General features: G+C 36.2%; 2 protein-coding genes and 1 long non-coding RNA gene across 11 annotated transcripts in view; 2 read left to right on the top strand and 1 right to left on the bottom strand.

Moving 5' to 3' along the window:
* The window catches only part of SGO2 (shugoshin 2), a 16,933-nt gene extending 6,019 nt beyond the window's left edge, over positions 1-10,914 (top strand). For both annotated transcript variants that reach the window (XM_074872804.1, XM_074872805.1), the window contains exons 4-10: positions 1,231-1,406; positions 1,812-1,889; positions 2,629-2,711; positions 3,108-3,340; positions 3,861-5,867; positions 8,918-9,065; positions 10,480-10,914. In XM_074872804.1, the coding sequence (XP_074728905.1) occupies positions 1,231-1,406; positions 1,812-1,889; positions 2,629-2,711; positions 3,108-3,340; positions 3,861-5,867; positions 8,918-9,065; positions 10,480-10,585 (2,831 nt within the window). In that variant the 3' untranslated portion in view covers positions 10,586-10,914. The remainder of the gene's footprint in view (positions 1-1,230; positions 1,407-1,811; positions 1,890-2,628; positions 2,712-3,107; positions 3,341-3,860; positions 5,868-8,917; positions 9,066-10,479) is intronic.
* The window catches only part of LOC141945159 (uncharacterized), a 20,822-nt gene extending 4,174 nt beyond the window's left edge, over positions 1-16,648 (bottom strand). The window contains exons 1-5 of one of the 4 annotated variants that reach the window (XR_012629419.1): positions 16,466-16,617; positions 13,642-13,749; positions 8,672-8,820; positions 3,484-3,542; positions 1,589-1,644 (exon numbers count right to left, since the gene is read on the bottom strand). This is a non-coding gene — a long non-coding RNA (uncharacterized LOC141945159). Of the gene's footprint in view, positions 1-1,588; positions 1,645-3,483; positions 3,543-8,671; positions 8,821-13,641; positions 13,750-14,353; positions 14,440-16,465 lie in introns of those variants that run through there. The other 3 variants (XR_012629420.1, XR_012629418.1, XR_012629421.1) reach the window with 3 other exon arrangements.
* The window catches only part of AOX1 (aldehyde oxidase 1), a 46,091-nt gene continuing 37,545 nt past the window's right edge, over positions 14,392-22,937 (top strand). For 4 of the 5 annotated variants that reach the window (XM_074872798.1, XM_074872802.1, XM_074872799.1 and 1 more), the window contains exons 1-7: positions 14,637-14,772; positions 15,860-15,917; positions 19,060-19,156; positions 20,328-20,436; positions 20,988-21,114; positions 22,019-22,080; positions 22,700-22,780. In XM_074872798.1, the coding sequence (XP_074728899.1) occupies positions 14,713-14,772; positions 15,860-15,917; positions 19,060-19,156; positions 20,328-20,436; positions 20,988-21,114; positions 22,019-22,080; positions 22,700-22,780 (594 nt within the window). In that variant the 5' untranslated portion in view covers positions 14,637-14,712. Of the gene's footprint in view, positions 14,452-14,636; positions 14,773-15,859; positions 15,918-19,059; positions 19,157-20,327; positions 20,437-20,987; positions 21,115-22,018; positions 22,081-22,699; positions 22,781-22,937 lie in introns of those variants that run through there. The other variant, XM_074872800.1, reaches the window with a different exon arrangement.

Genomic DNA, 22,937 nt, shown 5'->3' on the forward strand with positions numbered 1-22,937 from the left:
AAACTCTTCATTGAGTCGTTCACTGTATCAAAGAAAACTGCAAATACTAATCTGCTGATTTAATCACTTGCCAGAAGGTACTTTGTTTTCCAGGTAAGTCAGGATTAAATTCAAATATAGGTTTGTCATGGTAGATGGTTGGGTTTTGTTTCTGGCTTTGACAACACCGCTATGGAACATCTCGGATCCTCTTCTGCGAAAGGTAGGGAAACCATAAACGTAGCGTAACACTGCTATTTCAGAGCTCTCTAATTCAAGCAGCATGGTTAAGTGAATGTTGACTTCTGCTTCTCTTTCTGTGATTGGTGTGGAAAGAATTTTTGTTGTTTGCGTGTATTTATATATTTTTGTTGATTTTTGTATATATATATTTGAACTTACTGTGGCTTTATGTCAAAAAATACTAATTTTCAGTAACAAATAAACAGTATAGATAAATAATACTAATGTCCTTTAGAAATCTCCACACTGCAGTAATAGCAGTAATTCACTAAGCTGAATAGTCATTTCAAAACATAATATTTGGATTAACAAGATTCCACTATTGTTGCTTGTTTCCCAAAGCAAAGAAATAAGGCCTTGCAAATTTTGGATTACAAATCACAAATAATAATATAAGACAACAAAGAGACATAGTTGGAGCAGATTTCAAGCTAACCTTGCTCCTTTTTGTACTACAAAAGAGTATGATCAGACTTGTCTCTACCTTGAGTTCAAGTTAACTCTGTATATGCTATCAATGTGAAGCAAGAAAAAGTTGTCTTGGTAAGATGCAGTCTTACTGGAAAAAAAAAGTTCCTAAAAAACATTCTGTAACAGATATGAGTAAGCAGGTTTTCATTGGGACAGTGGAAGGTATATTTCTAATTTAAAGCTTTTTTCTTTCTGTTGCCAAACTCGCATTTATGCTCAAACTGTTTGAACTTTTTAATTTGTAAAATACATATTTTTATGCCTGTGAAACTATCCATTTTTAAATGCTTTCTTTTTAAAATAACCTTATTTTTAAAAATACAGACCAGAGCAGAATCTATGCATGAAATAAACTTGAAGCTGACAGAGTAGTCATCAGAATGACAGCTAACAGAAATAGTTTTATATTAGAAAATGTTAGGCTTTGCTATGTTCCACCAAAACCTACAAATAAAAATGTTGTTATACAGTGATAGTTCATGAAGAGGGGGCCTGGAACTGAAGCTGTTGAAAATAATATGATTTTGTTTCCTTTAGATAACTCATCTATGTTTAAAGTATCTTTAAAACAAAATAACAAAGCATTAGCTGTGGCTTTGAGTGTGGAGAAAGAAAATTCTCGGAAGCTGAAGAGTGAGAAGATTTTTCTTCAGAAGGAAGTAGAAAAGATTCAGCTTCATAATATCTTGCTTCGTCAAAAGCTAAACTGTTTGGTATGCTGCAAATAATATCATTTAAACTTAGATCAGCTAAACCAAACTTTTATCTTTTTTGGAAACTTAATATTACTTCTTAAAATGATGATTTAAAATGTACATCTGTTTGTGAAGTTATACCATCTGATAGCATAGTATTCACATTTGATTTTTCTTTCATAGGATTTTTTTGTACTTACTATTTTGTCCATCAGTGTATATGTCTATCGCATAGCTGTTTTAGTGTCAGCTTCACCTTTACAGGTATTGAGATGATATTAAAAATCAGTTTGTGCTCAATTGAGTGTAAAAAAAAAAAAAAAAAAAATTACAACATAGATTCACTTTTATATCTTGTCTTTTCTTAAGCCAGAAGCCACTTAAAATATATTTTTAAATTACTTCTTTTTCTTTTACATGCAGAATAAAACTCTTAAAGAAATAGAAGCATTTTTGAATGATAACCTCTTAACTGCAATAGAAATAAGCAGTCTTTCTGAGGTAAGATGTTTTTTGAACTATTATCATTTTGAATTCATTTTACAGGATAATATTTTCAAAGCATCTAAATGAGTAGCGTGTTCAAATCATATATGCATTTTAAAACATTTACCCCAATCCCTTAAAATTTGGGATGAAACTCTAGTCGAGTGAAATCAATTAAATTTTCCTGTTGCTTGCTAAAAATTTAGGATTTAATCTTGTTTACAAAGCATCTAAAAGTTAAATATCAGTTAGCCCTGATGAAGTCATTAGGTTAAATTAAAAAAAAAAAAGCATAGTACTTCAGTATGTGGTATTCTTTACCAATGAGTGAGCTACTTACCTTCCTTGCTTAGTGCTGTGATAAATATCTTGCATGTGGAAATTTTACCTGAAAACATTGTCCATGTTAGTCCTTGTGTCACGGCAAAATTACAGTTGCTTTTTTTAAAAATACTATTTTTATTGTCCGTTCTGAACAGTTGCTTAGTGTTGCTCTGTGCTTCTAGATGTATAATGCACTTTGCATTAGTTATAGTTACTTTAAATTGCTTTGGGATGCAAATGGGTTATGGATTTTGGTAAGTTTTCTACAAAATATTTAAAATTATTGTGTGTGTTTGAATATCATGCATCTTTCATCAGTACTTCTATTTTTTGCCCATTCATTTTTTTTTTTCCTGTGGATATTTCTGATACTTAAAACATAAGAGAATATTCAACTGTTTCTACTTCCCCACTGTTCTTCTTTTGAAAGAACCTTCAGAGTCCTCTTCCTCTGGCAGCTGGTCCAAGTAGCCCTACTGACAGCCAGTTTGAGAATAGATGTCAGTCTGCTAGGTAGGTGGTTATATTAAATGTGGAAGTTGGTAAGTGTCTGCAGACTTTTTTTACAACTAATCTTTGTACATTGTTCTAGGTATTTTTGAGGTAATGAGAAACAATTTTCTGTCTAGTTCAGAAATTACCAATATGCAACTTGGAATTTATATAGAGAGAGGAAGTGGTAGACAAACCTTGTGTTTGACTAAGTTGCTGCTTTCTTTATGGGTTCTCACCAGCACAAAGCAGGATTCTCCATCATAAAAAATACATTTGCCCCTCAGATAGAACCAGACTTCATACCTGAGTTCTTGTTTTCTGCTTTTATACATTATTAAGAGAGTGTTTAAAACAATTGAATATTATGGCATAAAATGTAATAAAAATCTTCACAGTAAAATTTCCTCTTTTCAGATCTGTAGAATTGCCAGTGAAGCTTCCTTTAATTGCAACAGCTAATGCAAAACAGCAAGACAGACCTTCTGTGTGTGAAATACCAAATTCTTATAAGTGTACCACTATTTTGTCAAAGAAAATGCATTCAGATCAATTCAAGTTAGCATTATCATTGCCTTCTGGTACAAATAATCAAAAGTTAATTGAAATAGACCCGGTGGAAGCATCCATTGACAATATATTTTTAAAAGGTATGGTGTATTTCTGTACAGGTGATTAATTTTTCAGAGCTATCTGACAATTAATATTTAATAATTCATTACTTGATGTGCGATACAGAAGGTAGAGTAAGATTCCTAAACTGTAATAAACTAATAAAAAATAGAACACTCACCCATAAGTGTAGATGTCCTGACAATCTCTTGTAGAATAATGTTAATTGAAATAACAGAGCTGAAATGCAACAAACTTAATGTGAACAGAATAAAACTTTGATAAGATAACCAAATAATAATTGAAGTATTTATAGAAAAATACATTTTTATTTATACCCAATTTCAAAAGTCCAGCTTTGGTAAAATATGACATTAGTTCTAGTTGACTAAATTTTTAAGGATCAACCAGGGAATGTGTGTATTCAGTAAAAATAAAACAAAATATGCAATTTCTAATTTTCCATGCTTCTGGTTCGACCTTCGGTAATCTGTTTTATTCTGATAACTATACCCTATTCTTTCTTTCCCCAAGCTGATGAATTTTTTCTTTTTGCAGAAAATCAATTATCCACAGAACTAACTTGCAATAGTACCTTCCTGACTCATGACAAAAATACACAATCTTTAAGACAGTCTGAGGAGCTTACAAAACAATATAATGATAGTTCGTTGCCGTTCTGTGGAAATGTGACTGAAAGAAAAAAACGTGCAGTACTTCATAAGTCAAAAACTCAACCTAATAGAAAGAATTTTGATAAAAACTGTAGCTCAGATAATCTGCCTCATCATGGTATCAACAGCGGCAGCAACACCAATGACATGAATTTGCAGGAAAGTTCAAGTGACTTGTCTCGCATTATTCCTTCAGCTCTTAAATTTAGCAATAAAAGTAAGATAGATTTTAAGAAACTGCTTTTTACTGACAAGATGAAGCCTGAAGAAACTGTTTATGATGCTGATATGGAGTTGACTGCAAGTGATGCAGGTGAACTACTCACAGTTACAACGAAAGACAAAGATAAATTACACCAAAATACAAATAGTAGTGCCAATTCTGATAAAATATTAGCAAGTTTCAGAAAAGTAAAATATTCTAAGAAGAATAAAGAGAAAATTAAAAGCAAGACTGAAGTCAGTTCAAATCTGTATGCAGAAGAAAGGCACACTAGGGCTGACAACAGTGAGATTTCAAAAACTACTGACTCTCAGAATCAACTGTTCCAAAGTCAGACAGAACAGCTACCTACAGGAAGTTCTGCAGGGAAACAGAGTTTGCTAAATACCAGCAAATATTATCAAGCACAGAATTGTCCAAGTAAAGCTGAAGATACTAGGAGGACATACCAGGTTAACTTAAGTCCAAGAAAACAGGAGACAAACAAAGAAACTTTCTCAGAAATGTTTGAAGACATGGAAAGCAAAATACAAAAAGCAGACTCAAACCCATCTGTTAATAAGATCCCACCAGAAGTTTATTGTGCTGAAAATTCACCATTCCAAGAAAACACTTCTAATGTATTGCCTTTACAATGGGACTTTCTGCATGCAGATGAGAAACATAGCAGACCAGAAAAACCCGAGAAAACTTTTCAAAACCCTTCTAAAATGAACACAGCAAAATACTGCAGAGAGGAGAATGGGCAGTATGGAGAATGTATTTCAAAAAAGTCTGAAACAGAGGTACACCAACATGACAGCAAGAGAAAACAGGACGAGAAGAATATTATCAAGAGAAAATGCAACAAAAAAAATAGTTGCAGACAAAGTGGAGAAACTGAAAGTGACAGCATTCATAAAATTACTCAGAAAGTAGACCAAAAGAGTAGCCATTTTTCACCAGGCAGATTAAAACATACATTGTCAAAGGCTAGCCAGAAAGCATGTATAATACCAAAAGAAAATCTAACGCAGTTCTCACTTTGCAAAAATGAAGAATTAAAAAATAAAGATGCATTGCTTGGAAATAAAATAACTGAAACTCAGCAAATGCAGGTAGCTTTAGTTACTCAGAATGGTGTAGCTATGAATACACCACAAGCTAAAGAACAAGTTGATGATGGTGCTAATATGTTTAAGGAAGTAGATTCCTCATCGGTGGCACATAAAAGCCCTCACATTAGTAATTCTCCTGATAATTGGGTAAAGCTCAAACAGAGGCTTAGTTCTGATGTTACTGAGATCAGACCAGAAAAAAATTATTTCAGGCATATTGATCAGGGAAGGCAGAAAATTTTGGATGACCAGGAAGTCCCTCATGAGATAGATTCCTTTATCAGCAAGTTAAAGCCTACGGTTCAAAAACCAGAATTTTCAAAATTCTTGCCTGTCAAGTGTTCTGAGAATATGCCATTAAATATAGATAGCTTTTTCCAGGAGGGTCTTTCCAATGTGGAGCTCCCAGCTCTTGATAACCACAGTGTTTCCATGAACTTCTCTTTACTGAAAAACTCTGAAATCTATGGGGAAAATGATCATAATAAAGCACTGGATGCTGGAAAAGTAGAACAAAAACTGGATCACATTTCTAAAGAGACTTACAAAAAGACTCTGACACCTTGTCATGGTAAGTGTATGGGTGAGAAAAAAAATGGCATTTTGAATTATGTAATGCCTGAAATAGTGGTAAGGTATCTTCTTCTAATACTATCCTACTCTTATTGCTTGCTTAAAGTGAATAAAACAGGAGTGGAAAAAGGTAAGACTGAAAATCACTAAAATTCTTCATATTATATATCACATATTGGTCACAATATATTTTTTTAATTGTGGTAACTAATATCCTTGTTACTTTTCAGTATATTCCAAGGTGACATTTAGTTGGGCAGATGTAAGTAGTCTACATTTTTGAGGAGCAATTAGAGTTGGAGCCTGTATTCATTTTTCAAAGAATGTGATGGAATTCAGAAAGTTGGGGGTAGAAAAGATACAATAGCTTGAGGTTTTATACAAGGGAAATAAGAGTGAACTACACTGTTCCCTTCGTAAATGGAGAACATAGCTGGACTTAAGATTTCATTTGTTTTTCTTTAGAAACACTGCAATTCAATAGGAATTCTGAGATCTAAAAAAAGTACTTTGAGCAGGTGTTCTCTAGAATCTACCTATGAGCAAACTTTCATGTGACAACCTCTTTTTTAAGTAAGATACATTAAGAAAATAATCAAACTTTAGTGTAGTCTGGAAGATAGGTTCAGATTCTTCTATCATACAATGAAATTACTGTAAAGGAGCTAAAGGAATATATGACTAACATGTCTATGCTAGAGTTTAAATATGCTTTAAAATGTAGCTTTGAAGTTTCCTAGTATGAGGGGTCTATTTTGTAAACATATTTATTCTCAACAAGTTCCTGTTTACTTCATTGTCTCTGAGAATGTCCCAACACCTAGACAGTTTCCTGGCTCAAATTAATAGTTTGAATCTCAGACTATCAAGCAAATACTGCCTTGGCTTCATTTGAATGCTAGGACACAATGGCCCAAAAAATCTCCTATTTTACATGACCACAGAGTAGGAATACTGGCAGAATTAGACCATCGTGTGAGGTATTAGTCCTCGTAATTTGCACTTGCATCTTCTCATCTTTGATTCCTTCTTTGGAAGGTAGAAGAAGGATCCTATAATTTTATTAGCTTTAATGATAGATTAGTAAACCCTTGTGATCAGCAGTATCAAAGACTACTGACATAAAAAGCAAGCTAATAATTTGATCTTTATCCATTCAGGCATAGTTCAAAAACCAGTTCATTTTTCATCCTACATCCAAATCCATATCTTGAATTAAAAGAAAGCAAGAAAATGCCATCCTTTCTGATGATGCCAGCTCTTCTGATCACTACCTTGATCTGTACTTAGAAATATACCGTGAAAGTCTCCTGTGATGATAGTTAGATCTATGTGAACATAAATATTCACACTCAAAGGCTTTCCTAAATAATGCAGACTCATAGATGTCTCAAAATTCTTGCTGCTTAAAAAGAAGATGACCTGATCTCTAACCTTAAACCTTAGGAAAAACTCAGAATAACAGTTTACTTTCACTTTAAAACTAGTAGAAATCAAAATTGATTTGTGAGGCAGCCAAACTTGGGAGGTTTTTCATGACTGGAGACCACTCTCATTTAAACCAAATGAGCATTGCTTTTCCTTAATGAATTCCTTCAAAAGACAATGCTTTTTCTTTTGCCTTCATAAGTCAGGAGGGACCTGCTGCAAGCAGCCCAAAGTCACCTTAATATGTCTCTCATGCTTAGAAGTAAAGTTAGCAGAAATCCAATGAAGAACCACTAACTTATGTCTCTGCCTAACACATTTCAGAAGACTATTGATAAAATGATCAGTCTTACCCAACTGGGATATTTTACTTGATCTCAGCACAGAATTCTGCTACAGGGAAATAGCAATTTGGCACTACCAGCTTACCATCAGTTAAGAGTGTGTATGCTAGACTGTACAAGGCATTCAGATGCTGTAATAAAGAAAGAAATTCTTCACTTTTTTGACAAGTATGTAAATATACAGTGATATAATTTATTAGTCTCAAGATAGACACACCAAAAAATTCATAATTTATCCCATATACGTATGAATTTCCTCCATGAGATCAATAGCATCCATTTGCTGTCACAGAGGATTTAAGGTAAAGCGTTCAAACTCAAGAAATGAAGATAAGAGAGTTTTAAATTCAGTTACTTTGAAAAACTACATTCCAAATGTACTCATCTGGATGCCATAAATCTAAAATTTGACTGGTATCAGTGATGAATGTACACTCTTGGAAGAACTTCTAAGGCACACAGATTAAGACTATTTATTTCATCTTGGATTGCTGTGTGCATTAAATTTTACAGCTTTTCAGAGAGACTATGATCTATAAATGGTTTAGAATTTTTTGAAATGTGGGCTAAATAATAATTTCAATATTTCTCCCATTATCAAAATGTTTGTCTCCAAATTAAATACTGATTGTTTAGTCTAGCATTCCAAATTCATTTTAAAGGATTACGGAAAGCTGACACAAATAGTACTTCTTCTACGGAGGCTCTTTACTTTTTTTATGGAATATTCCTTTTGGTCATGTTCGGTGGTTCAAAATACAAGACATTATAAATAGTTTGGTACCACACAGTTCTGAAGATAAGGAAGCTCACGTAATCACCTCGCTATCCTCATTCTATACACATGCCCAAGGAGCAGGCATGAAGTTGGAAAATGCAGTACTAGAGAACTCTTGTACAGGTTGAATCTTCAGATTATACATGTATGCTCTCCCCCTGCATTCAAGGCCATGAGCTGTGTGCAGTTTTACTTTTTAAAATGCAGTTACTTGGGAGTCTTAAACAGCTAGCTGCAAATTACAGTACTTACGGGGCTTTCTTAAAGTGTCCCAAGAGCATGGCAGACCTCAAACAGCTCCAAATTTCGGTAGGTTGAAAGCTGCTGTAGTGGCATTTTCTTTGATCATCGATCCTGTTTTTTGATGAGTATCTTTAGAGTAGGAGCAGTAACCAAAGTACCTGAATTAAGAAATGCTAATTAAAAGTAATTACGAATTCAAAGTTTACTTAATGATTCAGAAAATATTTTAAATGAGACAAACTACTGTATTCACAGGCAAAAAGGCTTTGCAAGATCTGACAAATACTGATATACAGTCTCGTACTTCCTTACCTAAATCCCCCAAAACTTTAGAAGAAAACTCAGGAGCACCATCTAGACGAGGAAGAGCCACTGTTTGCTACAAAGAACCCAGTCTAAACCGGTAGGTACATGTAAATTAGGGCTTTAGTTTGTTTTTTTGAGTACGTAACTATCCTCAGTAAAGATTTGCTATTAAATTCCCCCAAATAAACTGTTGAAGTGGCAAGATAGTTTAGGCAGTAATAGTATATCATTCAGTCATTTGCTTCAACTAGCTGTATCTTATGTAAGAAATTGTTTAAGGTATATTAATTTGATAATTAGATATTCATCTCCCCGTGTTCTTAGCAAATTTAGTGGCACAGTATTTCTGAGATTGTTAAAAGACATCAATTGTGTAGTTACTATTAAATATTAAAAAAGGATTTAAAAGCCAAACTTGCAGATAAGAAAACTAATATATTTGTACTTTAGTGAATAGATTTCAATCCCAGCAGACCTTTAAATTGATTACTTCTGAAAATATTCTGAAAGTTTTTTGCCACAAAGTTGTTTGGGGTTTTTGGTTTGATTTGTTGGGTTTTTCTTAAAGTATAATATTAATTTAAGGAAAAATTACGCTCTGTTGTGTGTGTATTAATAGAATGCATATTCATGAGATAAAGACAGTATCAAGATTTCCCTGTAACAGCGTTGAGAGTGAATGGATTATAGCAACTTACTTTATGGCAAAGGTGTAGAAGGAGTATGTCTTCCTTTTTGGGCAAAATTGTGGGAGAAGTTAAATCCACAAACTGAAAAAATCAGCACAGTGTACTCATACACCCTCAAAATATTTTTGTTTACTAAGTAAGCAAACAATTAATTGATGCAATGAGACTGAGAACAAATGGGAGCTAAAAGTAATGTAGGAAATGTCTTTTCACTTTACGACTGGCTTTTCAGAAATACTTATGCCAGATAGCTTGTAAAAGAAATGCAAAGGGGTTAGAGTTCCATTTTTTCTTTTACTAATTGAATTGGACACTAAAATGGTGTAAAATTATGATATTGACACATTCTCCTCTTTTGCCCCACAATGATAAGGCTCTGTATTTCTGGAGAAAGACAGTAACTACTAATAACAGAAATAAATGTGGATGTCACTCAAGATTTTAGATTACCGTCTCCTATTTATATTTTATTTTCAAGTATACTGTCCTGAATGGATGCTGTTAAGCTTTTGGTTTAAATAATTTTTGAGTTTTGTCTTACAGGAATAAGTTATGATTACTCATGTATTAACATGATAAATTTTTTTAAAAACCATAAAAAGACTCCTATTTTTAGCATTATTTTGGAAAACAGTAGTTATCTATGCCTTACTATTTCAGACATTTATTTTCCATAAATTTAATTTCTTTAGTATAACAAGCTTTCATTGAGAGTATTTACCATTTAGAATTGTTGTTATAATTACATAAATATTATAATTATGGTTACATAAGTGCTTGGTAATATTAATACATGATGTCTTTTATTTCTTTTGTTTACAGCAAACTAAGGCGTGGGGATCAGTTTACAGATACACAATTTCTGGATTCCCCAGTCTGTAGAGTTAAAAATAAAAGAAATTTTAAAAGTAAATCAAAATTTATTTGAAGAAGACAAGAGAATTGCCTTTATGAACATTACTTCTAAAATGGGTACAGTTTTAAATATATATATATGTATGTTTAGCAGTATAGAGTGCTTATTGTTCTTTGATTAGTAAAGGTTTTCCAAAGTGGAATTTCCTGGAAAGAAGACCCTATATAAGGGACACAATGCTTTACTGAGGAAGGCAAATATAGGTTAGGCTTCACTCTTGTGTTTTGCATTTCTGGTCAGTAAGTTATAATTTGATCAAAGGGTTTGCATCACTTTTTAATTTGTAAGAAAAGTGTACGTTTTAATGAGAATTAAAAATAAATCACCTTTGGGAATTTTAATGTGAGTTGTTCATATTTACCATGAGTAGAACCATTTTTCAGTGCTGGTTAGAACAGACACAAGCATCCGAAATTTTAAGAAATCTACTGAAATAGATGGAAACAGTCCCCTTTTTTTGATAGAACTTTTAGATTTAACAGAAACATACTGAAATGTGAATGAGGAAGTCTCATTTTGAGGAATAGTAGAGAGCAGTCTGGTATCTAGAGTACATGCCAGAGGCAGCCAGGAAGAAAACAGCACTGCAATAGAAATTCAGTAGCAAATAGAATCCAGACAAAGTAACACCTTGAGTTTCTGATTGAGAGAGTGCTAGTGTGATGACTAATACAACCACATCATAGCATTCAGCTATCAGGTTTTTGTACTGCTTCCCCTCTGGATTCTCATAATCACTTCTGCATTCCATAATGCACTGGCAGCTGACAAACAGTTTTCTGGTGTTATCTGAATCGTAGATGCTGCCAGCTGCAGGCTATAGTTCACAGCCCTCACAACTTTTACAGATCACATTGGATAAGGTTCAGGTACATTTTGCAACCAAGAGAGCCATAGCTCATTTTTAATGAGACAGATATAAATAAATTAACTTCTTTTGGCTATAGAAGGTGGTTCTTCACACAGAATGCAGTTATGCTGAGGGATTCCTTACTACAGGAGTAGATGTTATTAGTCTACATGGGCTTAAAATTTGATTAGAGAAATTAATGGAAGAAAAATCTAGGAGGAATTACCAGAAACACCATTTCTGGCACAGGATGTCCCTGGATTGCAAATTGTTGAAGGCTGGAAGAGTATTCTGAAGAAACCTGACTATGCATTTGACCAATTTTTATACTTTTCCCAAGGGCATTCACTGTTCAAACTTTCAGAGACCAGGTCTTTACTTAGCTAGTCTGATACGGTATACCTCTTTTTAAGATGTGTAACTGATACTCTTAAATTCATAATATATTCTTAAAAATACCAAACCAAACTGTACTCTTTGTACTTCATTGTATCTTCCATTGTAACCTGGGAAGTTGATGAAGAAAATGGTCCTGGAAACTGTTTCCACACATGTTAAAGGCAAGAAGGTGATTGGGAGTAGTCCGCATTGATTTACAAGGGGGAAATCATGCTTTGTTAACCCAATATCCTTCTCCAATGAGACAGCTAGCTCAGTGGGTGAGGGGAGAGGCAGATGTTTGTTGTAACTTTAGTAAGGCTTTTGACTTTGTCTCTGATAACATCCCACAGACAAGCTGAAGAAGTATGTGTTAAGTGCACAGTGAGGTGGGTTGAAAACTGGCTGAACCATCAGTGCCAGAGGGTTGTGGTCAGCAGCATACCGTCCTGTTGGAGGCAAAACACTAGAGCTGCCTGGGATTTCACACGGGGGCCAGTACTGTTTAACATCTTCATTAACAAACCTGTCTGACGAGACAGAGTGCAGCCTACACCAGCTTGCGGTTGATACAAGACTGGGAGGAGTGGCTGAAACACTGAATGGTTATGCTGCCATTCAGAGGGACTTGGATAGGCTGGAGAAATGGGCTGAGAGGAATCTCACGAAGTTCAACAAGGGGAGCCTACATCCTTCACCTGTTGTCAGAATTTCAGCTGCATGTTTTTACAGAAAAATGAGTCATATATATAAAAATATATTCCTGGATATAGCTTTCAGGTGTGTACATTCTGCATGTAAGTCTTGAACTATAACCATGAACAGTAAGAGGCACAAAAGCATTATTTACAGATATTTAAGTAATACCACAACTGTTTTCTGTTGGTTTTTTTTAATGATAGTCTGTAGCCCCAGGGCAGCTTCCCCAAGATCCTGTAGAACATTTCGCGCATGAATTTGGAGCTAAATATGCCACTAGTGGGGTAGTTTACATAGGGGAACTTTATCCGCTAAACAGAGAGCTTGTCTAGCTGTGGTCACCAGAGACCATGCAAAGATTGTAAGTGTACAGCAATAAGGACAGCAAGATAGTTTCATATAGAACCTCACAGGAAAAAAGTATTCCCTCAATATGAAATTCTTCCAATACAAATCTTACCTTATCACCCAGGCAATGTGATCTGTATTGCAACACAGAGCTGTTAAAATTAGTATCTGAGAAGTTTCAGCAAAGAGACTTTTTCTTTCTGAAACATGCTGTCTATGTTACTACATTAGCAAGAACATTTTGAGGAGGTGCAGAAATGGTTGGGAAGATAGATTCTATCCTGACTCAAAGTTATTTTAGAAAGAATTACACATAGAATATTTTTTATACATTTTTTCTTGTATTTTTTTACCAAGTTTGTAGTTAATTTTTTAATTGGAATGTTCTTGCTAGCTTTCACTGTTTATCAACATCACCAGCTGTATCATTAGAAATCCAAAAAAAGTATCTCTTACAACTTGTGTCCCCTGTGCTGGCACTGCAGCAGCAAACCAGTGTTTTTTGAAATGGTTGTTTCTCTCTATTGCCTCTGGTTTGAAAGCCAGAAACAGCAGCACATGCTTCATTTTCCGAGAAAAAAGTAATCTTTTTGGAGACGGTCTTAATTATTTTTCAGTGAAGGTCCTGTTTTTCCACACAGCCTCAGGTGTTACCAGCTCAACTGCTGCTGTGTTCCAAATAAAAGCATGTCATTTTCAATGAAAATATAAGGCCTAGGGCTTTATGCCCTAGTTTCTTTCATTCCTTTTAGTATAGATATCTTTCAAAATAACAAAGGATAAGGAAAATTACCTGAAGATGTGCAGAAGTTGTTTTAAGTAACTCTGAAATCATCGTTGCTACTGCTCTTCTTTTCTTGTTTTCTCCATCCTTACTGTTTTTGTTGCTCAAATTGGTGTTCTATAAACAGAGAAAATTTACTTTGTTATTTTCTAGGATGCAGTTCTTTGAATTGTTCTGCAAAATGGTTGCTTACTTTAGGTACTGCATAAACAATGTTACATTGCCTATTGAATCTTCACTAAAAGTGCTTGTTTTATCAGATCAGTTGATACATTAGAAGCTCTTGCCAGGAAAAAGGTGTAAAAACAGCTCATGATACTTGAGATAAAAATTAATCTGTAGCTGTCACAGGGATTAAGATTATTTTGCTGACTATAAGGTAATTTGAATTTTTTATAGCTTCAAAGTTGCTTTTGCTCGTGTTTCTTCAATTATTTTTTTTTACATTTAATATTTTTGTTTACCACTAATAATGGTTTGGTTTTGTTTTGTTTTTTTTTTTACATTTGTAGGGAAAATAATTCTATATATTAGGTTTAGATTAAACAGGAAGAAGCAAATATTTATGATTCTATAAACCCTTGCTTGCACAAGTAGCCCTTAGAAATGCTTATAATACCTGGAAGTTACTGCCAATTTTTTTGTGAGTGCAAATTTATGCCAAATTCCCACTGGGCTCATGATCACTACATTGCTGGATTTTATCACAATTTAAAATTACCTTTGGAGATTTTATTGTCAGAACGTAACAACAGTTCACATTGCTAATGTTGCCGTGTTGCTCTGGAGAAACACGTATGTCCTTTGAGGAAGTGGGAGGTATGTCTTAGTGTTTATGTCTTGTTCCGGTAAATGAATTGTGTGGTTAGCGCTAACTGTTAACAATTTGCTTGTAACTTTGGGGGCAGCTCAGCTTCTGGCAGCGGGACGCCCTGCGCGGTGCCCCTGCGAGTCCCGCTGCCGCCGAGTCCGTGTCCGCCCCGCTGCTGCCGTGGCCGTGTCTGCCCCCGCCTGCCGAGGGTTCTCCGGCTGCGGCAGCTGCCCGAGATTTGCTGCTGCTGGTTCCGGGGCTGGAGTGCAATGTCCCTGCAAGGGGCAGCGGGCCCCGAGGAGCTGATTTTCTATGTGAATGGGAGGAAGGTAAGTGTTGCTCGGAAAGAGTGTGGAGAAAGGGGGGCTGCTGTTCCAGAAGTAACCCCGAAGGGTGTGGGCACAGATTTGGTTTCCTCAGACGTCTTCCTCATGGGAATATAACGGAATCCTCACACAAGCCTCCAGAAGCATTCCTTCCCATCTCCTCCACGGTGGGTAAGAAGCAAATCAACCTCCAAGTATTACTTTAGTTAACTAATGCTCTTCTGCATACAGCAAGTGCTGTTAGAAAGGGAGAAACGGCAGAAGAGGACAAGCGTGATTACAACATCCCCTTTTAGCTAGCTCTGCTGCGTTTGGGGGAAAAAACATGTCAAAGTGCAATCTTTGGTCTTCCAGCTGGGTATCAAATTCAGCTGGTGAGCAAACTAGCTTTTCACTTGTACGTGCCTGGCTTCTCATCTTTGATGGTATATCAGAGAAGAGGTATCAGATGGTATCAGATTTTCAGAGACACAACAGAAAGTCAGCAAGACTCGGGTGCCAAAGAGTGGGCTATTAGCCAGGCTGAAGATAATATTGCAAGAACAATATTAAACTGGTTGTTGATTCAGTGCAACTGAAAGGAACTAGCTGATTCTAAGCAACGGAATAAGAAATGCTGTAATCGATCAAGAATGTAGGCATTTCTATTGCTCTCTGGTTTTAGTCTATTACAGCAAGTGAAAGTTTATATAAATAAAGCTAGAAGAAAATTGATTCCTGCTGATAGCTTTACAGGCTATCTAGCGTTCATGCCAGTAGGTTAAAGTGCCAGGGAGACTCTAAAATCTGCAAATCATTAATTCTTTATGCTATGCTGCGTCTATTGTAACAGAGTTCTGCATTTTTATTTCTAGTGTGGCTGAAGGTGAATACCCTCAGTATGACCTTTCACTGAGCAGCAGTTATTTTTAGTAGTTGCAAAAAGCCGTGGCACATCTTTCATGGAAATGTATATATCTGAGAAGGAATTTCCAGAAGGAGCCCAAACTCTCCTGTGGTCTTTGGCAATTAGTCTAGTTCTATGAGAGGGAACTCATAGTTTTTGAAACTATTTTGAAAAGCCTTGGTTTCTTGTTTTTAATTTCTGCAGATAATAGAGAAAAATGCTGATCCTGAACAAATGCTGTTGTCTTATCTGCGAAAGAGACGTATCCTTTTCTTGTCTGTTCCTTTAAGTCACTCATTTGAAAGCCTTATTCAAGCAAAATTCTCATAAATGATAATTAAAAGGTGATTTACCAGGTTAAGGAAGTTATGACTCCCTTAAAACAACCATATTGAATGATGTGTCTTTCCTAAGCCAAATACTCTTCGGTGAGCTGCTGTATTTTTAGCCTAGTCTCCAAAAGCTATGCCATCAGGCATGATGTGTATGTGTGTATCTGTGTTCCTCCCCTCTCCCCCCACAAAGAAACCTAAGAATGTTTTGGCCATATACAGAAAGCTTGACAGAATAGGAGTCTCCAATCTTTGTAGAAGTCTTTCTCCCAGGAAAGGGAGAAAGATCTTGTGATGAGACCCTGAGTCTGCTGGAATTTTGAGGTAATCTATGTTTTCTTATGAAAAGAACTCCAAACAGATTTCTAAACTCAAAAAACAGGTTTAAAAGTAAGTAAATATGAAGAACTATGATTTTAAAACAGAAAAAAAAAAATTAGTAAGACAGAACCGAAGTTGGGAGAGCTAGAAATCTCACCCTGCCAGTTTTGTCTTTGCAGACAAGGTTCTTTCCTCCTGTCTTGGTTTCAGTCCACAGCTCAGTGGCTTTCTGTGTTGCTACAAATTGTGCAGCACTTGCTCTGATCTTTACCTCTCTTTCTCTTCACCATTTCAGAGGCCTGACCATGTGTCTGCTCTCAGCTGTTCTTAGGAGGTTTCCAAAATCTGCTGCGCCACGAGCTTATTCTCAGTGTTCATGAAGCTGTTGTGTAATATTCTGAACACGTGTAGGGACTCTCAGCCAGCAGGGAGCACGTGTGAGGAAGAGCAGAATCTCTCCTTTTTGCAGCTTCCTAGTCTGTCTCATGAAATATACCCCCACAAGGCAAGTGATGTACTGTGTACTATAGGATTCACATGGGAGAGAGTTTTTATATTTTTCTCAAAAAAAAACCTTAAGTTGAAACATGTTTGTTACTGGCCAGTCATAAGGAGGAGTCTGGAGCAGAACAGGTTGCTGTAGTTATGGTGCTTATGAAACTATTCTTCAGTAACATGAACAACTTCAGATTCCACTGGACTATAAAAAGTAGGATCATAGAATCATTTAGGTTGGAAAAGTCCCTTAAGACCATCGAGTCCAACCATTAACCTAACACTACCAAGTCCACTACTAAGCCATGTCCATAACCGCCATGTCTACACATCTTTTAAATACGTCCAGGGATGATGACACAACCCCTTCCCTGGGCAGCCTGTTCTAATGCTTGGCAACCCTTCTGGTGAAAAAATTTTTCCTAATATCCAATCTAAACTTCCCTGGCGCAACTTGAGGCCATTTCATCTCATTCTATCACTCACTACTTGGGAGAAGAGACCAACACCCACCAAGCAGCTCAGTACCAGCCCTACTACAAGAGTTGTACTTTGTTGGTTAAAGTGCGTTGGTGAATGAGATAATGTAATTCTGCACTGACTTGCTCTGACACCTTGAAAAATCATTTAACCTTTCTGTATCATTGTACCCTGCTTATAAAATGAGGATAAGATTAGCTTTTTTTCAAGAGCTAGTTGGTTTCACAATAGATTTTAAATGTCAACTTGTAGTATTCCTGCCCTCTGTTGCTTAGGTCTGTATGGTGGTGTGCTATTCCCCAAGATCCACCTGCCAGCTGTGTCTGAGACCACTTTGCTAGCCAGATACAGGAACTGATCCTTTTTACAGTGACCCTCCACATATAGTTGAGTTAACGTAGCCAGGGGACAACTAACTTCAGTAAAGAGACAAAAAATAATGTCAGGGAACAAAAATATAGGACAGAAATATCTTATGCTGCTGTTGCCAAACTCTTTATAATGTGAAATGGTTGCCTGAGTGAGCATAAGGAACTTTAGCATCTTCTGGTAATGTGTTTTATAATTGCAAGGTACAGTACAATACCTCTCTAAGCATCATGTCATCTTTTTTTTGAGGCTAAATGCTATAGGAATTGGCACATTAGAGCACTGTTAATAACTAGAAGGCCCACTGTAGATTAACAAGTAAATAGAAGTGCAAGAAAGGAAGAAACTGTATCTTAAAATGTATTTGCTTTGTCTGACAGAGTAGGATGTCTGTCAAAGGGTTCAGTAAGCACTTTACAGTGGAAAAAGTGGTAGAGCTTTATTAGATAAGACCTTAAAGCAATACACACATCACAAAACTTTACTGCAAGTGAAGAATGCTAACCCTCATGTTGACAAACATTTTTTTCTTTTGACAATGTGATGTGAAAAGAAGGCGGCCCATTTCCCCTCCATCATTCCTGACTCCTGGTAGACCGTTCTCTTCCTGCACTTTGTGCCAGCTGTGGCGTTCCTCAGACCTCTCTGTGTACTAATTACACCCATTAGGCCAGCAGAAAACTAACTCAGGAAAAACAGAGTGGATGAGGGACCCAGTCACTAATTAGTCAGCTTGTCACTAGTCAGTTCATGGAAGGGACTGGTGAGAAAAAGACTTGGTGAGAGAGGTCTTGGGTTTAGGAGCAGGTAATAGTGGGAAGAGGAAGCACAGAAGAGGAGGAAGTAATGGGGAATAAGGCATCTTCCTTTTGGTGGCTATAGAACATTAAATTAGCTGTTTGCCGATCCACAGCTTCAGATTGGCCACTGTTCCAGATTCATAGAAATGAACACTTCTCTCATAAGTGTGATCTTTCAGATGAGATGCAAAGTTAATATCCTGACTAGAAATGGGCCTTCTGGAAAAAACTGGAATATTGGTTTTAGTGTTCTGCTGGAACTTCAAACATAGAGCTATTTTGCCCATTACATTTTTCTTCCTTTCATATTTTCACTTGGAAAACTATTTTTCATTTCTTCTTTCTGTCACAACTTATTCCTCTTCTAAAAGAAGTCAGAATCCAGTTTTCTGTTTCCTTGGGAACAGGATTTTGGTCATTCCTTAGCTTCAATCTTCACTGAAAATTGTAATCCAACACAGAAAGGAGTCTGATACATTTGCTATCATACCAAACCAATTCTATATTCCTTAGGAGTTCAGGAAAAAAAGGTGACCTCCAGCTTTTGAGCAGAATAAAGACCAAAATGAAACCGGATCATTTTTTTCCCTAATGATAGCATTTTCAGTCCGTCTTACAGGAACTAAGTATGGCTGTGGAGGAGGTGGCTGTGGTGCCTGCACAGTGATGATATCAACTTATGAGCCAGCTTTGAAGAAGATACGGTATCCTTAACAGAATATTTTGAAAACCATGCAGGATCTTAGGACTGTAGATACCATTTTCAGATATGAAACTGTAAAGACAGAGTTGTAAAATCTGTACTTAGTAGTAAAAGAATCAAAAGGAAGTGACACTTTAATCCAAAAGAAAAGTACTGGTCCTTCAGCTATGTTGTAAATTTGCTTGGAATATCATGCTCAAATGTTTAATTTGCTTATGTATACTGACAGCTCCTGCAAGAGTTTTCTCTTTAGGAGGCATACATTTAACACCTGTTGTATTGACCACTGGAATGTGGCTCCTACCTGCAGCTCTGTCATATGGCAGATGGGAATATAAGACAGGCAGAAGCTTGAGTCTTACCAGCCCTTTAATACTGAACCCCCTCCCTGCACTCCACTCACAAAAAGAAGGACTTTGAAACTCAAAACCAGAGTTTCATTAAGCTGGAAAGTGGAATAGATTACTTTTAAATTGAGAAAACTCCAGTGAAATTGTTAAATGGTAACATGTTGTTGTCAACTGAATATCTTTTTTAGATGGGGAAAAAGTCCAAATGTACTGGTTGTTCCTTTTGACAATTGCATTACACTGGACTGCAATGCAAGTGAAAATGTTTAAAGTTATTATAAGAGCTGAAATTAAAACAGAATGACATTTGAAAAGAAACATTTCCGCTATAGTAAACCAAAACATTTTATTGCTAATGATGAAAAGCTTTGAAAATTTTTCATTTTGGTATGTTGTTCCTATTTAGAATGATACTTATTTTACATCAGAATTTCCTTTGGGTCAGAAATTTGATTATAAATTTGCAGCAGTAATTCTTTATTTCCTTCAAATGACTACACCAACTCTCCCTTCCCCATCTTCCTCCTCCAAAACACACTTGACAGGTTGCTTGTCAATTAGAAAAGGGCAATTAGAAAAGACTGAACTATCAAGGAAGATGCAATTCTACAGAACTGTCCTCATAGATATGGTTTGTATACTGGGGACAACAGACACAGCTAGTAAGTGATGCCTTCTATAAAACTTATTCTCTTCTCATTCCAAATAGTGATAATGACTGCTTTGTAAGTATAAACTACGTCTTGATTGCCCGCAAAATTATATTAATGCATCTTTATTATAATAATATTCATGTTCTTTATTCTCCTTTATATTCCAAAGCCATTATTCAGCAAATGCATGTTTGCTTCCCATTTGCTCCTTGTATGGTGCAGCAGTGACCACAGTGGAAGGTGTTGGAAGTACAAAAACTAGGGTTCATCCAGTTCAGGTGAGAGTACAGTATCACTGTGTAAGAGGATTACTGATTTCTTCCTTGCTATGGGCTGGCTTGAGTGGCAGTGCTTTTAGGGCATGGGAATTTCATATGATGATTATTCTCCCTACTAAATGATAACAGAAGACACCACAAGTTTCTGATGGTTGGTTGATCAAGGCTGATGAGATATGGCTCTTGACGGATCTTGCTTTAATACTGCCAGCCTTATCAAATAGTTGGTATGAAAGAATTGCTGGTGCGGATCGGGCTTGTGCTCTGTTTGGGCTAATGGCACATCCTGGACAATGCCCCTTTAGCTGATGTTTTAGTGTGAATGCAAAAAAGACAAGTCCACTGAAGGTTAATTAGTTTCCTTAGTAAGATGTGTCTGGGCATCACACACAAAATAATTATTCTTATTTGAGATTGCTTAAATTGTTTTACTTAAAAGGTCTGATTTACTACAAAGACAACATTTAGTATGGCATCTCCCATTTAAGAGAGAGTTCATTAGAATGGTGACGTACACTGGAAGGAGTGCTGTTTGTGGTGTTGCATTTCAGGAAAGGCTTGCCAAGTGCCATGGCTCCCAGTGTGGTTTCTGCACCCCTGGAATGGTGATGTCCATATACACTTTGCTAAGAAACCACCCAGAACCAACTTCAGAGCAGATGATTGCAGCTCTGGCTGGTAAATATTGCCACTTTTTAATTTGTAGGTATGTCCTCAAACCCTTGAACCATTTTCTTCAGATACTTTGTGTACGTGAGTGCGCGTCTGTGTGAGTACACATGCATGCACGTGCGTATGTACTCTATACAAATTGTGCTTCCCAGCAGAGTTGCTATGGATACAGACCTTGAATTCCCTATCATTCTTTTGTCCTGGAAAATTAAGCATGGAGCTGTGGATTGTTTCAGGGACAGGTGTGCAAAACATCCCCATATGTGTCTTTTGAAGTGCTTGAGACCAGATGTGCAAAAATGATGTCATATTGGAGAAGTAGCTGCATCTGATTGTCTCTGACATCCCGTTACATCTGGAGTTGAGAATGTCATAAGCCTCACAGGAGAACCCCTTTGTGATAGGAATAAAACAGTCCAGTAAGGTAGAGAGATGCAGACCATCTTCACTAAGGGAGAGCGTGAGCATTTATTGCAGGTAAAATAGCCTTCTGTCATCTGTTGCGCTCTAGAGCCACAGTAGAACCAAAGGCATTTCCTGTTACTATGAGGTGAACTTAGATGGAGGTGTAATGCTAACCTCCTTCACTACTAGAAATAAGTCAGGGGGAAGGAGAAAAACATGTTGAGTGGGTGAAGAATATTGTACAATCTCTTATTCTCCTGCATACTAAGCTGTAGTCAGCACTCACTTTAGTGCAGCTCTCAAGTATTTCATACTCGCCTTGAAACAATAACCTTTTTCCTCAGGAGTTGCAGGGTCCTAAGTCTTGTGACACCGATCTTTTTTGTCTTTCGGAGAGCTAACACTTCTCCTTAAGCTTCAAAATTGCAAACCTCTTATAAAGACATGACATTTGAAAGCTACATGCTTTAGAACAAAGCTTTTCTTACCAGTGCGCTTTTTTCAGGGAACTTGTGCCGCTGCACTGGGTATAGGCCGATCCTAGATGCCTGTAAAACCTTCTGTAAGGTAAGAAGTAGTGATGATAGGAATACTAGATTGTGCCCATTAGTGTATATATGTATACAAGCCATCAAGATTTTCATTAAGATCATCTCTTTGCTCTGTTAAGAGATGTAGGTCTGAGTAAGGTGTACAGAGGCCTAACCCATTACAAAAATTGATTAACACAAATGAACTTGGTGTCTAGCCTGGATTATGAAGAGTAATCAGAAGTAACTCCATGTGTTTTACTGTGGGTCAGTACTGGCATAATTAAAAGCAGAATTTGGATCCATGTTCTTGGTAATTTATCACGCAATGCAACATGTCAGGAACCTACAGTGAAAAAAATGGGAGAGTGAACAGTGGGTAAAAGAAATAATACAGACTATCTCTGTGTCCTCTCACAAGGTCAACTGAATTTCACATAGTGTGAATTATTTTGTATTAAGGACTTCAACATCTGATGATTTTAAGTTATTTTTGAATAACACTTCTTTAACACATAATCCTTCCAGTTTATCTTATTATTAAACTTCATCAAGGACTTTATTGAAATATAAAGAGACAGTCTTATTGGCTTAAGCAGGCTTTAACTCATTGCCATTCTGGGCAATATTTCACTAATGGAATATTCCTACTTTAGGAATCCATTTGTTGTCAAAGGAAAACAAATGAAAAGTGTTGCTTGGATCATGAAGATGATCTGTTTGACAAGGAAGAGAAGGTAGGGTTTTAAGTATTTTACCTGTCCTATTTAGATATAAAACTTATAGAAAGAGTATTGCATGGCTTTTCTCTTGGGATTACAGTAAATGCAGTATAGTCTGCCATTTTTATTCTCCACCTTATTCACCTTGCATATTATTTGTAAAATAAGATAT

The sequence above is a fragment of the Strix uralensis genome, chromosome 6, assembly GCF_047716275.1.
Source record: "Strix uralensis isolate ZFMK-TIS-50842 chromosome 6, bStrUra1, whole genome shotgun sequence".
Classification (NCBI taxonomy): domain Eukaryota; kingdom Metazoa; phylum Chordata; class Aves; order Strigiformes; family Strigidae; genus Strix; species Strix uralensis.